The sequence below is a fragment of the Arachis hypogaea genome, chromosome 5 (assembly GCF_003086295.3).
Source record: "Arachis hypogaea cultivar Tifrunner chromosome 5, arahy.Tifrunner.gnm2.J5K5, whole genome shotgun sequence".
In the NCBI taxonomy this organism is placed as follows: domain Eukaryota; kingdom Viridiplantae; phylum Streptophyta; class Magnoliopsida; order Fabales; family Fabaceae; genus Arachis; species Arachis hypogaea.
The window spans coordinates 2,073,933-2,093,607 of record NC_092040.1 but is presented as its reverse complement, the minus strand read 5'-3'; the positions used below and the strand labels follow the sequence as shown (position 1 = coordinate 2,093,607).

Below are 19,675 nucleotides of genomic sequence, written 5' to 3'. Positions count from 1 at the left end.
AAAAGAAAATAACAAACTTTTAAATTTATTATATAAAAATTAAAAAGTTATTTTGTTTAGCTACCTATCTCATTTGTGATTGATATATATATAAACAGTAACACACTCGTCGAAAATTGAAAGCCAAATGAAGAACAACCATGAGTCACAACACAGAATTAATTTCTTCTTCAGCCGAAGCAATTGAAACACACGATGCCTTACTCACTGAAATCCTTGTTCGTCTTCCCCTCAGAGATGTCATAGCCTTCAAATGTGTCTCCAAGCGGTTGCTCTCTCTCATCTCTGACCCTTACTTCTCTCGCTGCCGCACCACCGTCCAAGGAACAAGATTCTCCGGCTTGATTTTAGATCTCGACTTCATCCATCCTGAACATCGTGAATTAACATTTTTCTACTTCAATAAGAAGCTTCGTAGACCGTGCCGCCGCCGCCGCATATTCTGTCCCAAAATCCCCGATCATTATTCATATATATTACAATCTTGCAATGGCTTGATGCTTCTCCGCCGATTCACTGACAGGTTTATCTATAATCCCACCACCGGAGATAAGAAACCCTTGCCCTCGCCCTTTCCATCATTTGATAACTCACATTTCTCGAAGTACTCTCTAGCTTTTGATCCTTTGCGATTTCTTGGTTATAAGCTGATCTGCATTTTCCGTGGCAAGTTTTCAAAGAGAGACCGCCACCAAACCATGGTTTACTCCTCAGAATCCGGTGCCTGGAATCCGTGTAGTTCTTCCTTCTCGACTCCCACAGACATGGATTTTGCACATGGTGTTTATTTCAAGGACTCGGTTTACTGGATCGGTAACAAAAGCAAAACGACGCTGCGTTTTGACATGAAGGAAGAGCGCGTGAAGGATGACATGCCTCCTTTGCCTCCTTTGCCTCCAGGATCTCAAGATCTTAATGTTGGTGGCCCTGTTTTCTTGGCTTTATCGGAACTTAATTCAAAAAAAGCTTATAATGGATATGGATACATTCTTGCACCTGCATGCGGTTACATGAATTTGGTTGGATTTGACTTTGGATTTTATGTGCGCGTGTTCCGGTTGAAGGAAGATGATTATTCTTCATCAAGGTCGTGGATTCTTATGCACAACGTTGATCTTCGACGTACAAGTCTTAAAACTGTTTTTAATAATCTAAATCTTCCTAATACGTGGAAATACAGCATACTCCATCTCATTAAAGATGGTGAAGATGATGAGATGGCTTTGTTGTTGCTGATACATGGGAAAGTTATTGCTCTGCGGTTAAAGAATAATACCACTTATGATGTGTTGGGCTTAAAAATAAAAGGAAATAATCCTCGCTATTATTATAATTTTCCAGGAGTTATGGGGTGGTACAGAGCCTTTGAGTATGCTGAGAGCTTAGCTTGTCTTTAAACATAGATCTTTTAGCTTTTGCTTCACTTTGATTTCATCTTGTGTTATTGTAGTTAATATTTAATAAATTTTAATTCAAAAATATTATTGTTTTACTAAAGTTAGTCATTAATATATTTGTGTATAAATACGTGTGTAATTTAATTTATTTTTAATATGTATTTATATTTCAATATGTATATATTCATTTTTCACTAACTTTAATAATTAATTTTAATATACACCTAACATAATTAATTTTAATTTTATGATTTATTTACATTGTACTGCATTTTTATTAAGAAAAGGAAAAGGATTGTGTACGACAATATAAAATTTTGTCAAATCTTCATCACGTAAATTAAACACGACGTTATTATATTTGTTTGATTAAGAATACGTACAAAGGATTTATAATTAAAACTCAATAATAGTATGACAAACGAATTTTTTAGTAATGTAGAATTACATAAGAATATTTAAAATTAAAACTATATTTGTGAAAATAAATTTTAGTAGTTCATGGCTTGTACATAGGCCGCAATGTGACAGGATATAAGTAAGGAAGAAACAAACTAACACAAAAGTGAAAAATGAAAAAAGTATTCTATTATAACTAAAGTGATCTAAATATCTTAGATGTTGTTTTGAGAGTTGTCTCAAATTAGGTTATTTTGGACTTAATTTTTTTTGAAGGTTCAAATATTTTTAAATGGTCTATTCAATGTCTTCTTCAACAAGGATGAATATATTATATGTGAAGCGCTAGAAGTGGTACCTGCAAGGGATTCATACTTAAATTAACAAGAATTTTAATAGATTTTTTAGTAGATTAAGTTTTGAATATACCTGACAATTATATTTATAGTATAATTGATAACAATCTTTTAGTATAGTTCCACTTTTATCGGTGGATGACCGTTCCCTATTTTTAGGAAAGTCGTTGAAATGGATTTGAATCCTCTAAAGTTAGAATTTCATTTTAGAGAGTAAAGTTTGATCTCTTACAATTAATTTTATAGGTAGGACAAAAAATAAATATGAAAGAGAAAATATTTAAGAGTAAAAAATTCCACTTTACTTCCTAAAGTGAAATTCAAATTTAGATGATCCAAATCCCGTTGAAATCTCTTTTCTAGATAACTAGTTTCTGCCAATAATTCGTCCCACACTTCATTACCAACTTCCTCAACCTCCATGTTCCCTCTAGCTTTAATGAGTCCATTGGCCATCCAAAGGGGAACTAGTTGTTCCTTCACAATCTGAAAATCTTGAGGGTAAATGGAGCAAAAAGAAAAGCATCGCCTTATAGACAAATCCAAACTAAAGTAGCTAATTCTCAAAGCACCCATGATAGCATTACCCTTGGGGTGTGTGTGGTTGGGAGAATTATGAATAATTCTTAAGAATTTTAAGATGGGAATATCATATATCCATGTTTGGTTCAAAGTTTAAAAAACTATTTTTAAGTAAGTTTGATTTCAAGGAATCAAAATATCATCATTTCAATTCCCACCTTTCCCTTGGATATATGTGATTCCCATGAGAATGAAATATTTATAAAAAAGTAATACTTGAACCAAATACACGGTGAGCTATATCCCATAACTTACTTATCTTCACAATGACCCATTGTTTCACATCATTTCTAAAACGCAAGAGGCGAACCTGCACATTTTTTCACGATCTCCTTGCCTATAGTCACAAGCTCTGCACACTCCTCCCTGTCTTGACCAAATGCATAGTGTTTGAATAATAACCAGTTTTCATCCTCAGATAAAGGTAACAAGTGATGAAACAGGAATGTTCCCATGATGGAAGCAACACTCTCAAGTCGAGTGGTAACCAAAATCGAAGCACCATTAGTTCCACTTCCACATTGCAAGGTATACTTCAACTTCTCCCATGTATCTTGATCTTCATTCCACACACGAACAATCAAGCACTTCTTGCCTAGTAATTAGGTCTGGGTTCTTTTTAGTGGCAGATTCTACAACTGACTTCAAAATTCTCATCATGTTGAAATCATTGGAAACACAAACCCAGATTCTCAAATCAAAGTGTTTGATTACCCTTTCGTCGTTGGAGACGAATCGTGCAAGGGTCGTTTTTCCAAGTCCACCAACCTCAAATCTCTAGTTTCACAGCAAGATCTTCACCATCACCAGCACCAGCACCAATTGTCAGTTGAAAGAAGCTCCACAATAGTCTCTATGTCCTGGTGTCTACCATAAATTCTCTACTCCGTGATGAGAGAACTCGTCTGGCGCCATTCCACATCTTCTTGAAGCCTCTCTACAACCCCTGGCTGCAACTCAAACCTTCTTCTTTCTTCATCAATCTGGAGGAACCTATCTCTATTAGCTTTCATCCTCTTACCGATATCAACACGAAACAAAATCATCTCTAGATTGAAACAAGAAAACAATTTCCGTGCGGGATTTGCAGAGCGTTAAATTTTATTGAACACTCATCCAGCAAATCATCGAGCACGTGGGCTGCATCAGAGAGTTTGTTCAACTAATCCTTAACGGAGTGGCTTGTCATCTGCTTCTCTTCAGCATCTTGAATTACAGCATGGATTGCAGTGAGATTACTGGATAGTTCTTGGATCTGCCATTGAACACCATAGAAAGCTGCGAGCTGGCCCCGCAGAAAAGTGTGCAAGTTTTCAACGACAATTCCAAGTAGAGCATCGGCCATTTGCAGATATGAGAGCTACACTGCAACGAGAGAAAAGATCGGTAATTTGACTTCGTTTGGTTTGGTTATGCACTGAAGATTTCAATGGAGAACGTCATCCATGGTAACACCTAGACGGTGGCTGGAGGTAAAAAATGCGCCACTCATTTTAGTACCGTTTGATAGTCATTCTTCCAAGTAGAAAGTCAAATCTTTTGACTTTGACAAAAACACAAATGGGTCTGGTGGGCCTGGTAGTTTCTTTTCTTTTGTTGGTCCGCTAGACCCTTTCATGTCCAAACACTACTACACAAAACTCAGGTGGGAATAAGGTTTCTGTTTTCTGGGTCTGGGTCCTTTGTGGCCCACGGTCGTGAAAAAAAAATCTTTAATAAACCAATTTGATTGGCCGAGTGGTTAGTTTACTCGTTCGCTTAAATAAATGTTGTGTATATAGCAACTCGTTCATCAGCAACAAACCTTTAAATAGAGCTCAAATCTATGACGGATTAGTCCTTAACTTGGTTGAATTAGAGGATACTGGCAAAAAAAATCTCTTTTAATGAAAAACTTTTTCAATGACTATTGATTTGTAAAATTTTCAGTCCCATTTACATAATAAATTGGAAGATATTAAACTGTTTCGAATGTCATGCACATAAGATGCACTTCTTAACTTCACCATAAATCATAACTACATTCTAAAGAGAAATAGAGTTCAAATTGCTCTTGCCAACAGCTTGTGTCCGATTTCTCATAAGAATTTCATGATTTTCATCCCTAACTTCAGAATTTTTTGAACAAGTATTTGTCATGACAAACATGAATAATTATATTATACCTGAATCAATCCACCAACCAACACCTTTTAAAAAAAAAAGTTTGATGTAGGCAATAAATTTAATTAGGAAATGAGCTTGTTTATTTAAGTTTTTTGGAAAAAAAAATTCTTAGAAAAAAATGAATACTTATTTTATTTTTGTAGTCATTTATTTATGCTTCTAAAACTTGAAAGTAGGAAATACACAATTTTCAACGTTTTTTGAGAAGCCGTTAAAAATAAATAATATAAACATATATTACTGTTAATATTTTTTATCAATGTTTTGTTTCAATCTATCCTTACATATATTTAAAAAAAAACAAATCTAACATTTTACTTTTAAACTAATATATATATAGAGAGAGAGAGTACAAAATATTATTTTAGTTTAAATTATATATTTTTATCTTATTAAAAATATTTAAAATATAAGTGGTTATTTAATTTTATTTATTACTAATAATTTAAATGATTAAATTATTTATTACATAATATTAAAAAATTAAAATTATTAAATAATTAAAAACAATCATATAATATATTGTATTTTCAAATATAAGTATAATCTTTGTTGTAATTTTATTATAAAAAGGTTTATATATTTATCATAGTTAAATAATTTACTAAATATGATTCCAATAAAAAAATTTAGAAATATATTTAAATATAAAATACTTCTTTATAATTTTTAAACCACACAAACAATAATTTAGCAGCTCAAGTTGTTGACTTGTTTCCCTAGGATATAGGAGACCTAATTTGTGTGGTGGCATGCCAGCATTTTGCCACCTTAGAACATATCTTCATACAACCTCATCATCTTTCGGCAAAGATATGTATAGGATAGCATTAGCACACACCTTGTCTCATGAATATTCCATTCTTTTTTGGAGTGCATGCATTCTTCAACCACAAATTTGTCTTTCTCCATTCTTTTATATTATTATAATCATAATAATAGATATATGTATATAAGCAGCATTATTATTGTTATTTCTCTTGACTTTAATTTTAATATACTATTAGTATAAAATAATTTTAGATGAATATCTAATTATATAATATTATATTAATAAAAATAATTATTTTTATATTAATTGTGTTAATAGTTAGGGGTGACAATATGCACTTTACTTGCGGATATCCAACCCGACTCCACTTAGTCGGGATAGGTTTCAACTTGATCCACAACAAGTAGGGTAGGGTGCAGGTCGAGTAGGGAGCGGGTTGAGCCTCAACCCAACCCGATTAACCCACACTCTATATATAAATAATAAATATGTTATATACTTATATAAAAATATGTTTTTACTAAATGTTGAACCAAAGACCTCTCACTAAATGCAAAAGATTCTTAGTCATTAAAAAAAATCATTAATTGATAATTGAATTTTTTTTTTACATAAAAATTAGTTCTATTTTAAAATATCATCAAATTATATAATAATATTGCATCTTTTTTGTAACCCGCGAATTAAGAACAGATAGGATTAAGGTTGAGATATTCTCAACCCGCAAATAAAATAGGATTGAGTTTATATAAAAATTTTAACTTACAAATAAAATTAGGGTTAACTCCAAACTGTACTATGAATAGTCATTCAAAATATTATAAAAAATATTTTTTACTGTTATTATACAAAAATTAAACTCGTACGATAATATATTAAAAAAAATTAGCTAATATGTATTTTTATTACACATGATAAATTTATCATTAGTAAAAGATTTTAAATTTTTTTATTTATTGAATATAAAATAAATACATTAAAATTTAAATTTTTTATATTTTTAATTAAAAAATTTTAATTTATAAACTTAACACGTTGTGACTTGTGACTTTGTATGTAAATCAAAAGTTTTGGTAAGATAAGATAACATTCATCTGCATATGATCCATGAAAATTGGTTGTCAAATTGTGACCTAATCGAAGCATCCAATTAAATCAAATCAGCCAGAAATCTCACAGCATCTAGTAGCCAGTGGCCACTGGCCTTACCGAACTTTATCCATTATGTTATTAAGGTTTATGGTCCCAACTTAATTACAACTATTATATACTATTGTTGTATTAAAATTAAACATAAAGATATCAAAATAAATTAAACAACACTCTAACTGGTAGTGATGAAGTCTTATCCTTTTTCTCTGTTATACTATAGTTGTATTAAAATTAAACATAACATATCAAAATATATCATTATCTTATTAGATCAATTCATTTGAAAAAAAAAATGTATACAAAATTGAAATTTTGAGTTTATTTAACAATCTATTACTAATATTAGATATTTATTACCTGTATCTATAAAATAAAATTCTCTCACATTCCTTTTCTTTTTCATGAAGATCAAACTTGAAGTTATTTAATTTTAGAGAAATAATTCTTGAACACTTGAATTAACCAAAGATCAATGAAAAAAAATAGAGAACAAATAATAAAATAAATAAGTAAATAAATAAAAATGATGATAATAAGGACATGCCTAGATTGGAATCCAAGTTACTAGTGCGACAAGAAGGCTTGAATATTGTAAGTCGCTCTAGTGCATGCCTATGGTTACAAAAATGTTAACAATTTTAATTATCACGTGTAGTTATTTTCATGCGAAGTTGATGATTGACCGATATTAAATAATAATTTATTCAAATATATTAAATTATCTTACGATTCTCAACTAATAATTTCACATAAAAACAACTATACAGCAAGTCAATAAGTTTTCACCTTCAAATAATGGTTTATGGTTCATGTTTTTCATTCTATTCCGTAGGAGGCTTTTAACTACCAAAAAAATTAAAAAAAAATAAATGAAAAACATCATCATTTTATGATGTTAAGTTAATAAATCTCTCATTTTATAAATCTCTCATTCTTTTTTACTTTTTTTTTTAATGTGAGATTAATTTTATATATTTTTACACTTACAACCTTAATAATTCTTTCGACCACCTACGTTTTTGAAAATATATATTATTACGGTGGGTAACTGGAGATTAATAGACTGGACTGTACTTGGCTGGCCCAATCGTCTGCGGATGGTAGACTCCGAGCAGGTTTGCACGCTGGAACCTCCTTCCGACTTGTCTTCGTGAATGAATGGGGGGTGGTACCTGCAAAGACACTCCGATGCCTAAGTTAACAAGGGTGTGAGCAGGTTTAGAATGTATTGGGCTTAGAGATACCTGAGGGGTGTCAGTGTATTTATAGTGGTGAGCCCATAACCACCGTTGGAGTAGTGCCATATGTTTAGGGTGATAACCGTCCTTTTATCTTAGGAAGGTTAAGATATGGCTCCCGGAAGTGGTTAGAGAGATTTTAGGGGCAGTTACTTATTTGAATTGATGTTAATCTGTCAACTATTCTCCGTCCCGACTTCTTTAGAGCAAATCGTAGTCAAGACCGACTTCTTAGTACGAAGGTCGGTGCTCAGCAAGGCTCAATTCTCTGGACTAGGTCTTTCGTTTGGACCTGGGCCTTTATTATTGAGTCAGGGTATGAATATATATATATATATATATATATATATATATGGAATAGGTAAATTTAAACACACCTTTTTTCAGGATGTTCATATATATGATTGCATCATTACTCCTTATTACAAGTTTGCCCACGTACAAATTGAGTTTATTGACAATAATAATCAAAGTCGTTAATTTGAAAGGTTGATTATTATTAGGTCCGGTTTGGGTTGGCAACTATATATAATATAGCCTCTTTCCCCGGAAGAAATCATTTACAACTTGTTATTTTGTGGAAGCTAATTAAGGGTTATATTAAAAAATATTGGTCATTACTCATTACTATTTGTGTAACGTTGCGAGAAAGTAACAAGAGAAATGAAACATTATTCTTGTTTAATTATTATGATGGCCAGCCTAAATGGGCCAACATCATCACCATTCTAATTATGAAAAAACCAAAGGCATACCTAATTTGACAATTCCACTGTGTGATAATGACCATAACATGTCGTATTGTCTTAGGTCACGAATGGGAAAAAGTTTGTGATCAGATCTATATTTATTGCCCGGTGATTGTAGTAGGGCCATCTTCTTAATTATAAATTTATAATGTAATATAATTTAATATTTTATGTTCGTCACTACTAATAATTTTATTTGCTTCTTTCTTTTCAAAACAATCGAAAATCCAATCATATCTGATTTTCTTTCCCGTTATCATGTTATCACTTTAAATTGTTTATGACTAATATTCTTGTTATAGGATTAATAATATTTAAAATTACTAACACACTAATTATTAGTTGTTATTATCACTTTATTTTAACACTAGCTAGGTGCTTATACAAATCAATGCAAGTAAAATGACTTCTATCACTTCTAACTTCAAACCTAAACTTGTTAGTTTTAGAAATTCATAAGGTTGATGAAGAACAAAGAATGATAACATAATATTGATTTTGGTTTATATGTTAGAACCTGGCTTTATAAATTTCATGGATTTATTTAAAATTTAAGATTGATCGAACCTAACTCAATGTAAACTAGATAAGTAAATAGTATATATCTCCCAAATAATAGCATGGAAAGGAAGATAGGAGTCAAATATACCATTTCATTTAAATAAGACAATAAATTTACTTAACTACTAAGGTAAGTTTAGATTGACTTTTTAAAAAATATTTATATCTTTTTACCTTAAAAAAAAGTTTAACAAACAAATTATTTTATATTTGGATAACTATTTAAAAAAATTCAAATATTAAAAATGTACTTTGTTTTTTTCTAAAAAACAAGGTTTTGTTAGTATTAAACTTTTTTATATTTGTAATATTTTATTTTAATTTATCCAAATATATCTAAAATTTAGTAATACCATAATAAAAATATGAAAGAATGAGAAATTAAAAAATGAATAATTTTTATTGTTTTATTGTTGTTTCTGATGAGAGAACAATCTATTTATTTATATTAATTATTAAATTAATTTTAAATTTTAAAATAAGTTAAAATAACTAGAATCTCTCGATCATTCTATTAATGAAAGATAAGTATAACTAAATTAAAAAAGATAAGAAAAATAAAATTGTTTAAGAAGAAAAAGATAAAATGACAAATAAAAATAAAATAAGAATTTAATAGTAAAAAAAGAATAATATTATCTATCTAAGTCTTTTTATTTTAATTTTAATCAAATTGGTCTAACATAATAAAAATCAATTATGACTAATATTATTTTAAATTTTATTATTTAATTTGGTTGAACTTAATTCATAAAAAAACTTAAATATGTAACATTACTCATAAAAAAAATACTTTTTTTTGGTTCAAACAAAACCAATATTCAAACCAACATTAAATTATAAGATAAACTACATATATAAAATTCATAATTTGACTTAAAAAAATATAATTTAGTATATATTAGTCAAATTTATACGTGTTGAGATTGTGTGTCTTAATATCTATTTAAGACCAAAATTAAATGCTAAGTTTATTGTATCATAATAGTTATCAATATTTAGGAGAAATTATTTTTTAAAGAATTAAATAACTGTGATATATTACTGATGAATTGAATTTAATGTATCATATATAATAATTTTAGGTGTGTATTTAATTATGTAATATCGTACTAATAAAAATAATATTTTTTACATTAATTACATAAATAATTATCTAAAAAAATGAATGATTATGTAAAATATTTTTACATTGTTAATACATTAAAATTAGACTAATTTTAATAAATATTGAAACAAATTTGATGTTTTTCAAAAATATTTGATGATTTTTGTATTTTACACTCACGTAAAAAAATCTGACACAAATGTAATTTAATAAGATTGAATTATAATTGATTGAACTTTTTAATCTTTTAAAAATAAATTTCTTATTTGACTAAATACAATGCGAATAGTTTTTATTGATAAAAATAATTCAGCAAAATCAAATTGTGTTATAAGCCATGTTAATGTATTTCACCATATTAAAGTTTGGTTTGTTAAATTTTTTTAAAAAGATGTTTATATTTTTTAAAAGCATAAATTTTTTATTTTGTGTTTGATAAATAAAAAAATCACGTACTAAAAACAATTAAAGTGAAAAATATTATTAAAAGTCTAATATAATCTCATATATTAACTTATTTTTAAATTTAATGCTTAAATTTATGTCTTTTATAATATTTTTAAAATTTAAAAAATATTATTAAACGTAATTATTGTTATTTGTATTTATTAAATATTATTTTTAATTTGATTTACTAAATATAAATACTATATTTTTAAAAAAACTATCTTTTAAAAATGAGTTTTTATAAATTATTTTTAAAGAATAAAAATTTTACCAAACTAAACCTAATTACAATATTAAAATTTTTTTTTCTCAAAATTAAACTCCATATTATTATTGGAAAAACAAATAAAACATGAATAGGGACGCGGAATGAGAAAGGAGAGCGACATATGAGAACCCACAGGTTGGAAGCGAGAGCGTAGCAGAAAAGCAGCTATAAATAGATCCAAGAGTGTGAATCGGAGTTGGACTCCAAGACCAGAAAATACCAAATCTTTTTTTATCTTTTTTTTTTTAAATTCAAAAATAAATATTTTATTTTTAAAAAACGAACAAAGAAAACGAGGCGGTGCCTCAAAACAAAGGTGCGAATAAATTAGGTAAAGGGTAGACACACAATTCCCCTATTTCTTTGTTGGCACGAATCGCATATAACACATCACAAATAGAGAGAAAGGCAAAACAAAAAAAAGGAGGAAAAAAAAATAGGGGGTATCGTAGAGGAAGAAGCTCTGGATTCCGCCTCTTCCCGTCCTTCGAGACGGTGGTTATGCTGCTTAATTTTCAGGTCTTCTCTCTCTCTCTCTCTCTTATAACCGCTCTTTGTTTCTCTCTCTCTCTTTCTCCGACGCCAATTTGTTATTATCTTTTTATTCTACGCGTTTTTTTAGATCAGATCTGATCTTCGTTTAGATCCTTATGATTTAGCTGCGTGGTTTGATTTTACGATTGTTTCTTTGTTTAGTTTTTGGTTTTGCTTTGGATTTCTTCGATTTCTGCTTGTATCTTTTCTCTTTGGACGGTTGCGATCGAGGAATGGCGTTCGGTTTGATTGAAGATCATGTGGATTGGTTTTGTACTTTTGTTTTATGGATTGTGTAGGATACCTCCGGGGTTGAATTTGCCTATCGTCATGTGTCTGGATAGTTTGTTTATTAGGTTTGTAACTTCTAATTTGAGCTTCGGAGATAATTAGGGTTTGGGATTGGGATTCTGGTTGCGTTTGTGGTTTTTGGACAATTATTGGCGTCTGAACTCTCCTGTGCAATTTTGTTTGTTAGGTATTCTTGGTGTGTTTTATCATCTATCTTTTTTCATATGAAGACCTGGAAATCTTGCCTGATTACCTTTACAATTTTGCTGTTGAAACGTGAATTCAGTTTTGGGATTCAGCTTGGTCTATACATGATTGGTTTTGTGGAGTCAGTACTTGCATAGTTTCGTTACTAAATAGTAAATATTAATCCGGAAAACGTTCACTTGTTGGATAGGGTTTTTCTAATTTCACTGTTTTTATTAGAGCATCTGAAGCTATAAGCTGTCTAATTTCTGTCACTCAGCATTCTGTTGATACTTTTGTTTTTGCTCTTATTAATATAGGGAGACATGTTAACAATGTGCATTCTGGGATTTATAATCCAATCTAAGGTTTGGACCCGGTTATCTGCTGCAGGTTGGCCTGAATTTGAATCCAAGTAGTTGTGATATATTTTCCCAGACATGGAGGGAGTTAGTTTCTCGACGAATTGCTACCAGTATCGGTTTTTTGCATTCCAAGAAGTGCTCGACTGGCGGTTCTTCATCATCGGAAATTTTCTTCTGGTTTCCTTTGTTAATTGCACTTAGTGTTCTGCTCCCGTTTAATGATCGGCACAGGGTACGTGATGCTAGTTTCTTCTGATACAGGTGCTGCATCTTTAGTGCACTTGTACAAGTAAGAACTTTTTCTTTTTCTTGTTTTGGATGACACACCAATCCAATGGTAGCTTCTTGATCATTGTTCCCTTGGCAGTGCATTGCTGACCCAACACTCAGTTATTATATCTGGTAGAACCTCTTCTGGGGTAAGAATCTACAATGGAGAGCCTCAACAACAATTGTCTGTTTAGATTTATCAAAATCTAATATAATATTTCTTCCTTTACAGGGCTGAAGTATATAGATTGGTGACTGTATACTGGATGCTGACTAGTCTTTGAGTGAAGCATTTGCGTTGAATCATTGCAGACTGTAGTTTTCTGGCAATTGTCTTCTTGTTGCTCTTGATGGGGTATAGTTGGTAACGATACATCAGTTACCTGAAAGTTCTGAAACAAATACTGCATAGTTTAGATGAAGTAGATATTACCATAGTCTTGAAGTCTTGGGTCACAGTGATTTTAGCTAGAGATTAATGCTAATGCTTTGATCACTCTTGTGGTTGGACCTGAGAACCTGAGAAGCATCAGTATGATCTCTGGTACTTGTTCATTTCTACTACCGTTGTCCTGCAACCATTATAAAGCCGTGGGTCTATTAATGAATAAGGCTGTGCAGCCCTTCCATCAGATAGTTTCTGCTTCCATGCCCTGTTTTGCTACGACAGAAAATTGATGGTGGATTTTGCTGGATCAGCAGTCATCTGTTAATATCTTATATACCTCTGAGCATCATCTGCAATAGATAAATGCCATCTATCATTTGTGTTTTTGTTTACTTTAGTTGAATAAAGAAAGAGCTGATTTGTATTTTCACGGGAACAATGGAGAGGTTCGTTTTCCCCAGAAGTTGCTATCCCTTCCTTATACCCATATGTTAGAATTCCTTACAAATTTTTTTGTTGTGGATACAGGTACAAGTTAATTAAGGAAGTTGGTGATGGAACGTTTGGGAGTGTTTGGAGAGCTATTAATAAGCAAACTGGAGAAGTTGTAAGTGTGCTCCAAGTTGCATGATCAATGTGCTTCATTTGATGTCTGCTTTAGTAATAATTAAGTCATAAAATTGCAGGTTGCAATTAAGAAAATGAAGAAGAAATATTACTCTTGGGAGGAGTGTGTAAACCTGAGAGAAGTCAAGGTGTCTCATTTTGCCGATCCTTCTGAAACCTTATTTGCCATATGGCTTTTTATTTTCTGTTTATAACTTACTTCAATTTCTCTTGGTTTACAGTCACTAAGAAAAATGAACCACCCAAATATTGTGAAGCTAAAGGAAGTTATTCGGGAAAGTGACATTCTGTACTTTGTTTTTGAGTACATGGTGGGTGGCCAGTTCTTCATTAGACGTGGTCTGCATCATCTTGTGCAAAGTCCAGTAATTGATGTTTCAATTTTTTGGGTGATTTAGGAATGCAACCTGTACCAACTTATGAAAGACAGGGAGAAGATGTTTTCTGAGGGTGAAGTTAGGAATTGGTGTTTTCAAGTTTTCCAAGGTCTTGCTTATATGCACCAGCGTGGATACTTCCACCGTGATCTGAAGCCTGGTACGTTTATCATTGCATCCGAATCCTTTGTTAAATGTGCTATATGATAAAATAGAGAACATGCTTTTTGAATATGTTGCCTTTTTTTTTTCTTTCAAACTTCTCAAGAATTACCTAGCTTTTTCTATAAATTATGCATCGTGTTGGTTGACATTTTAATGAAGTTGTTATTGTGCAGCAAATGGAGATTTATACCATGGTCTATTCTGATTAATTTTATCACTTGATTGCAAGTTTTGTTTTGACACAATGTATACTCATTTTTTGGCAGAGAACTTGCTGGTTACCAAGGATATCATAAAAATTGCTGATTTTGGCCTAGCACGTGAGATCAGTTCACAACCACCCTACACTGAGTATGTCTCCACACGGTGGTAAGTGCTTTCAACTCTTGTATGTAAATTGTTCAGTTGTGTGTTGTGCAGTTTATAAGTTGTACGCTGGCTTCTGTTAGGTATCGAGCTCCTGAAGTGCTACTTCAATCTTATCTGTATAGCTCCAAAGTTGGTAAGTATATGCTTTAAACAGCGATAATGATCAAATTAATATTGTTTGGAGTGATGATAAGTACCGTTTTATTTACTGAATTTTCTGTCACTCATTTAGACATGTGGGCAATGGGTGCTATAATGGCTGAACTGTTCTCTCTTCGTCCTCTTTTCCCTGGTGCCAGGTAGTCTCTCTCGCTCTCTCTCCCCCTGGTGCTATAAACTATTATGATTTTACAGCATAGAGACCATGACTAATATCCTGTTTCAAAGCAATTTGGTTTCATATCTTACTATGTTGGAATAAATATTCTCCTTCATATTTGTGCCTGCAGTGAAGCGGATGAGATCTACAAAATATGCGGTGTGATAGGCAGCCCAACCATTGAATCATGGGCTGATGGGCTGAAACTTGCAAGGGATATAAACTATCAGTTCCCACAGGTTAGAATCCCTTAGTTTGGCGTTGCTGTCTTTGTTAGTATACCTCAGGAATGCTATTTTTCCTATCAAGCATATATTTTTTATTTTGCAAAATAACTTGCAATTACTAATAAACTGTGCTGTTGGTTTGTAGCAACTAGTTGTAAAGTGAATATAGTTGGAGTGTGATCAATTATTGGTGCAGTTTTTATGTCAATTGATTATCTTTATATATTAGTTCAGTAGTTCTGTATAAGATTAAGTTGATTTCAATCTAATCTTTTAAGAGAATAAAATTTTGTTACTGAATGGAGTTGCTTCTATATATGTATGAAGATATTTGTTAAATATTTGTGGGGCTTAATTGTTTTCAATCTACTTAACAGATAATAAAAAGTTATTACAAAAGGGAATCCTGTTATATATAGTTGCTAGGTAGATAAGATGATATAGGTATTCTATCTTTGTTGTTGAATATGTGCTTTGTCCAGTTTCAAGCCTCTTGCTTGATTCTCTGTTCTGGGTGTACCTAGATATTGCATATGGTATATGATGTTTTTCTGCTTAATTTAAAACCGTCTTGTGCTTAGTGGTATTTGCCTTCTGCTGCAGCTTGCTGGTGTACATCTTTCGGCACTGATACCATCTGCGAGTGATGATGCGGTCAGCCTTATCAGGGTAAAGTAGTTTTTCATTTACTGGTTATAGCTGTTAGGATGAGGCACCACAAACTAACAGTTTGTCTATAAATTCCCGTGCTCTTGTTTGCTGTTAATGAAGTCACTTTGCTCATGGGATCCCTGCAAGAGGCCAACAGCTGCAGAGGCCCTTCAACATCCCTTTTTCCAGGTAGTCAGTTGGCTCATGCATTTTGTATTATTTCATGTTTTTTTGGTCTTAACTGTCAACTGATCTGTATGTTAACAATACCCCTCCCAACATAAAAGAACCGTGAGCGATTTTTTGACACACTTATTTGTTGATAACTTGTAGACTTGTTTTTATGTTCCTCCATCCCTTCGTACTAGAGCAGTGTCAAGAACTCCTCCATCTGGTTTGTATTTATCTATCTCTTTACATTCTTGATTTACGAAAGCATTGGATGACACCATGTTATCTCCTGTTCTTTCTCAGCTGGAACAAGGGGAGCCCTTGATCAGCAAGGGGTTAGGAGATATTCTGGCATGTTGCCTAATTCAAAGCTCACCAATAACTTCTCCTCTCCGAAATTACATCCTCCTTTAGCTTCAGGTGATCTGATTGGATTTTTCTATTTATATATTATATTTCCCTGCATGCCTTTTTTTTAAAAAAAAAATTGAGTTCCACACTGGTTATAACGTTGAAGCAAAGGTTGTGGCCTAAAGGTGACAAGGGTGATTGTTTTTTTGAGTTGGAGGGAACCAAAAAGGCACATCTTGCCATAGAAATCTGACAATGTTGTTAGAGAAACAGTAAGATATTTGGTCTTCTCAAAGCTGGGATTAGTTATATGAATCAAATAATGCTATTGGCTCCTGTAAATTTGGTAAAAAGTTTCAAGGTGCTTGTCAACTGCTCTGTAGAACACCTCTCTTCGTAGTGACTTAAAGTTGATTGTTGATCCATAACACAAGAATAGACTGGATAACAGTCGATTTTTACCATCATGTGTCATCTAAGTATCAGTTGCCTAGATTGGATATTTCTGTGTCATGCTAGAGGAGCCTGAAAACTCTGCCTTGGTTACCAAACGCTTTGGGGGATTCTTGCCTCAGCACATTATGCATGCATTCTGTATTTTATTACCACATGGGTTGCTGGTAGTGGTTAATAGTTCTTTGGTTTTTTCTAATGAGTGGATGAATGGGTAAGGCATTAGATTGGAGACTTGAAACTTCTCCATACTTCTTCCACAGGTGCCTTTAAGCTGTTGGTTTTCAAAACACCAGTCTGACCCGAAAATATATTTAAGTATTATATATGCCATTGATGGAAATTCTGAGGAATATGACGGGTTTTACTCTTTTGGGTGTACCAGTATTTTAATAATTGATTTCATGCTGTGCGCTGAAGAATTTTCATTTAATATTACAGGTGTGCAACGTAAGCTGGATATGGTGAATCAGGTTAGTTGTCTTGATCTTGCCACCCATCTCAGCTCTCTGTTTCTTTTTACTGTGGCATCAAGAAAATCTTAATCTGCTAATCATTTGAATTCGGTCAAATACTAGAGTAGCTCTTATCTCAAATCAAAATCGTTCTTCATATTAGTGGAGTAGCTCTACATTAGTAATATGCTTTTTGATGCACTGATTAGTGATTAGTTACTCATCAGTCTCCAATGTGATGTAAACATTGTGTGTTTTTTCTGCAGAATGGAAGTAAGAATGAGAAGTCCATGAATACTGTTAAACAATCAAAATATCGACAGCCTGGAAAGGATAGCCCAAGTAAGATTTTTGGCCTTAATTGTTGTATTGGATATTTCGTAACTGGAATCATTTGTTGGGATGATTCCATATATTAATTTACGCATGTATTTGGTGTGAACAAGTAAATCAACTCCCCCAGTATTCCTTGTTACTTCTCCTCAATTCCATTCTGCCTTAAAATCAATAAATACTATCTTCTTGTGATCTATTCATGTGGTGCTCTATATATGAGAAGTTCATGTTGGTGTTGGCAGCTGCTATGAACAAGGGGAGGAATGCGAAGGCAATTTCTGAAACAGCGGATAGGTTGACCAATATGAATGTTGGTAGTGGTACTCGAAGAGGACAACCCCGCCCTCCTCCAATGAAGGCTGGAGTTAATTGGATTTCTGAATCTGGAAACTTCATGCTGAGAGCTGCACAGCCGATCCCCACCGGAAGAACTTTCAGTCGGAAGGTTGCTGGATGAGGATTGCGTTACCGTTACTGTTACCGTGGGAGAATTCTATGATAGTCAATACTGTGACTGTTTCTAGTATCACATTTGTGGGTCTTTCGACTTATCTGTTGAGTCGAGTCTAATCTACAAAACTAGTCTTGCTTGTGTCTGTTTTTAATAATGGTTTGATATTTCTGAGTTGTTGGGACATATACAGTTGTGCTGATGTTTTTTTATATATATAAATAAAATGCTTTTCTTTCCTTATGTAAATAGTGGAACTCCACTTTAATTTTGTGTGCGTGATGTGGTTATTAAACTAAAATTATATTTTGAAAATGATTACGGTTACGAAAATCTTCTCGTCATTCTAGCTACAACACAGTTTTAGTGCAAAGAATATTTTTGATGACTAACCACCGTTTTTACTTGTTGCATTCTATACTTCTTACGAACACACTTTTAAGTGATGATATGCTTGTATAATTTTGTTAAGAAGTAACAAACAGTCAATAAATAGCAACACATTGGACATACATATATAACTAGCAGAAACTATTTTTTAAGTCGATATTTCCATGGTCCAAAACTTTAAAAAGGAGGCAAATTTTCATTAATAAAGTAATATTCATATTTTAAAACCACTTTTGTTGATACTTGACACTTGAGAGGCTTGGCCCTTCAGGAAGCTGATGAGTTTGAAATCATCGCCGAAAACACCAGCAGCATCCTTGGTGGCATTTTGGCTTTTGTAGTTCAGATCTTATTTTCCCTTGTATTTAGAAAGATAAGATTAATGTTATACATCTAAGTTTTTATGAATCAAGTACAATCAAGTTAAATAATAAAATTTGGAATAATATTAATCATAATTAATTTTTGTTATGTTAGATCAATTTGATTAGCTTGATTAATAAAAAGATTTGAATGGGTAGAATTATTTATATTTTAATAATTTTAATTAAAAAAATCGAAGAACTCAAGAAAAGAAAGGGAGGGGCGGCGTGGGGTATATTGGGTTGACGTTAGTGAAAAAATGTAGTAAAAATAATAAGAAAATTAAATGGGGTCAATATAAAAATTTTAAAAGAACATATTGACCAATCATAAATGCACACATAAAATGTAACTTGCATCTTTATTTGGGAGGACCATAACTAACACAACTAACAATTGCAAAGTGAATGAAATGGATCTTCTTAAATTTTTTTTATTAATATGGTGAAGTGTGTGTAATCCAATTTTTGAAAAACACGAAAGTATCCATTTACTCTCCGAAATCGAATAATTGCAAATATTAAGGTTTGAATTGAAAAAATCAATCAAATTTGAATGATATTTGCTTTATTTAATGGAAAATTAGTAAAATAAAGTATGTTAATATGCAAGTTTTATACTATAAGATTTATTAGGATCTAATATTTATGAGTCATATTAAACTATTCTTCTATCTTAGTTCATGACAATAGTAAAGACATTTTATGGCCTACAAATTCAGCTTCACAGAATACATAAATT

At 31.8% G+C, this 19,675-nt stretch overlaps 2 protein-coding genes and 1 long non-coding RNA gene across 6 annotated transcripts; 2 read left to right on the top strand and 1 right to left on the bottom strand.

The window, feature by feature from the left end:
• Nucleotides 1-140: 140 nt before the first annotated feature.
• LOC112799897 (F-box protein At5g07610-like) lies at nucleotides 141-1,397 on the top strand. The gene has a single exon (XM_025841887.1). It carries the CDS (start codon nucleotides 141-143, stop codon nucleotides 1,395-1,397), a length of 1,257 nt encoding a protein of 418 aa, XP_025697672.1.
• A 932-nt stretch (nucleotides 1,398-2,329) lies between these two features.
• On the bottom strand, nucleotides 2,330-4,220 carry LOC140184651 (uncharacterized). Its single transcript, XR_011881743.1, has 2 exons — nucleotides 2,990-4,220; nucleotides 2,330-2,638 (listed from the first exon to the last, which is right to left on the bottom strand). It is a non-coding gene; the product is annotated as an uncharacterized lncRNA (long non-coding RNA).
• Nucleotides 4,221-11,300: 7,080 nt separating this feature from the next.
• On the top strand, nucleotides 11,301-18,430 carry LOC112800104 (cyclin-dependent kinase F-4-like). Of its 4 annotated transcripts, none has more exons than XM_025842190.3 (19): nucleotides 11,301-11,714; nucleotides 12,600-12,860; nucleotides 12,939-12,990; nucleotides 13,074-13,675; nucleotides 13,758-13,836; nucleotides 13,916-13,984; nucleotides 14,078-14,167; nucleotides 14,255-14,393; nucleotides 14,665-14,767; nucleotides 14,848-14,900; nucleotides 15,000-15,066; nucleotides 15,217-15,325; nucleotides 15,917-15,982; nucleotides 16,085-16,153; nucleotides 16,298-16,358; nucleotides 16,439-16,555; nucleotides 17,381-17,412; nucleotides 17,661-17,736; nucleotides 17,973-18,430. In XM_025842190.3, exons 4-19 carry the CDS (start codon nucleotides 13,668-13,670, stop codon nucleotides 18,185-18,187), a joined length of 1,353 nt encoding a protein of 450 aa, XP_025697975.1. In that variant the 5' UTR covers nucleotides 11,301-11,714; nucleotides 12,600-12,860; nucleotides 12,939-12,990; nucleotides 13,074-13,667; the 3' UTR covers nucleotides 18,188-18,430. The 4 variants fall into 4 exon arrangements, with proteins under 4 accessions (XP_025697975.1, XP_072052329.1, XP_072052330.1 ...); XM_072196228.1 differs by having other exon boundaries at nucleotides 11,305-11,714; nucleotides 12,600-12,803; XM_072196229.1 differs by having other exon boundaries at nucleotides 11,393-11,714; nucleotides 12,527-12,803.
• Nucleotides 18,431-19,675: the final 1,245 nt, after the last annotated feature.

What these genes read in the sequence shown, in the direction of transcription:
- LOC112800104 (XM_025842190.3), top strand. An exon ending in CCACCGTGATCTGAAGCCTG is followed by an intron (nt 14,394 to 14,664) that starts GTACGTTTATCA and finishes ATTTTTTGGCAG; the next exon opens with AGAACTTGCTGGTTACCAAG. An exon ending in ACATCCTCCTTTAGCTTCAG is followed by an intron (nt 16,556 to 17,380) that starts GTGATCTGATTG and finishes TTAATATTACAG; the next exon opens with GTGTGCAACGTAAGCTGGAT.
- LOC112799897 (XM_025841887.1), top strand. Translation starts at nt 141, where the DNA reads ATGAGTCACAACACAGAATTAATTTCTTCTTCAGCCGAAGCAATTGAA.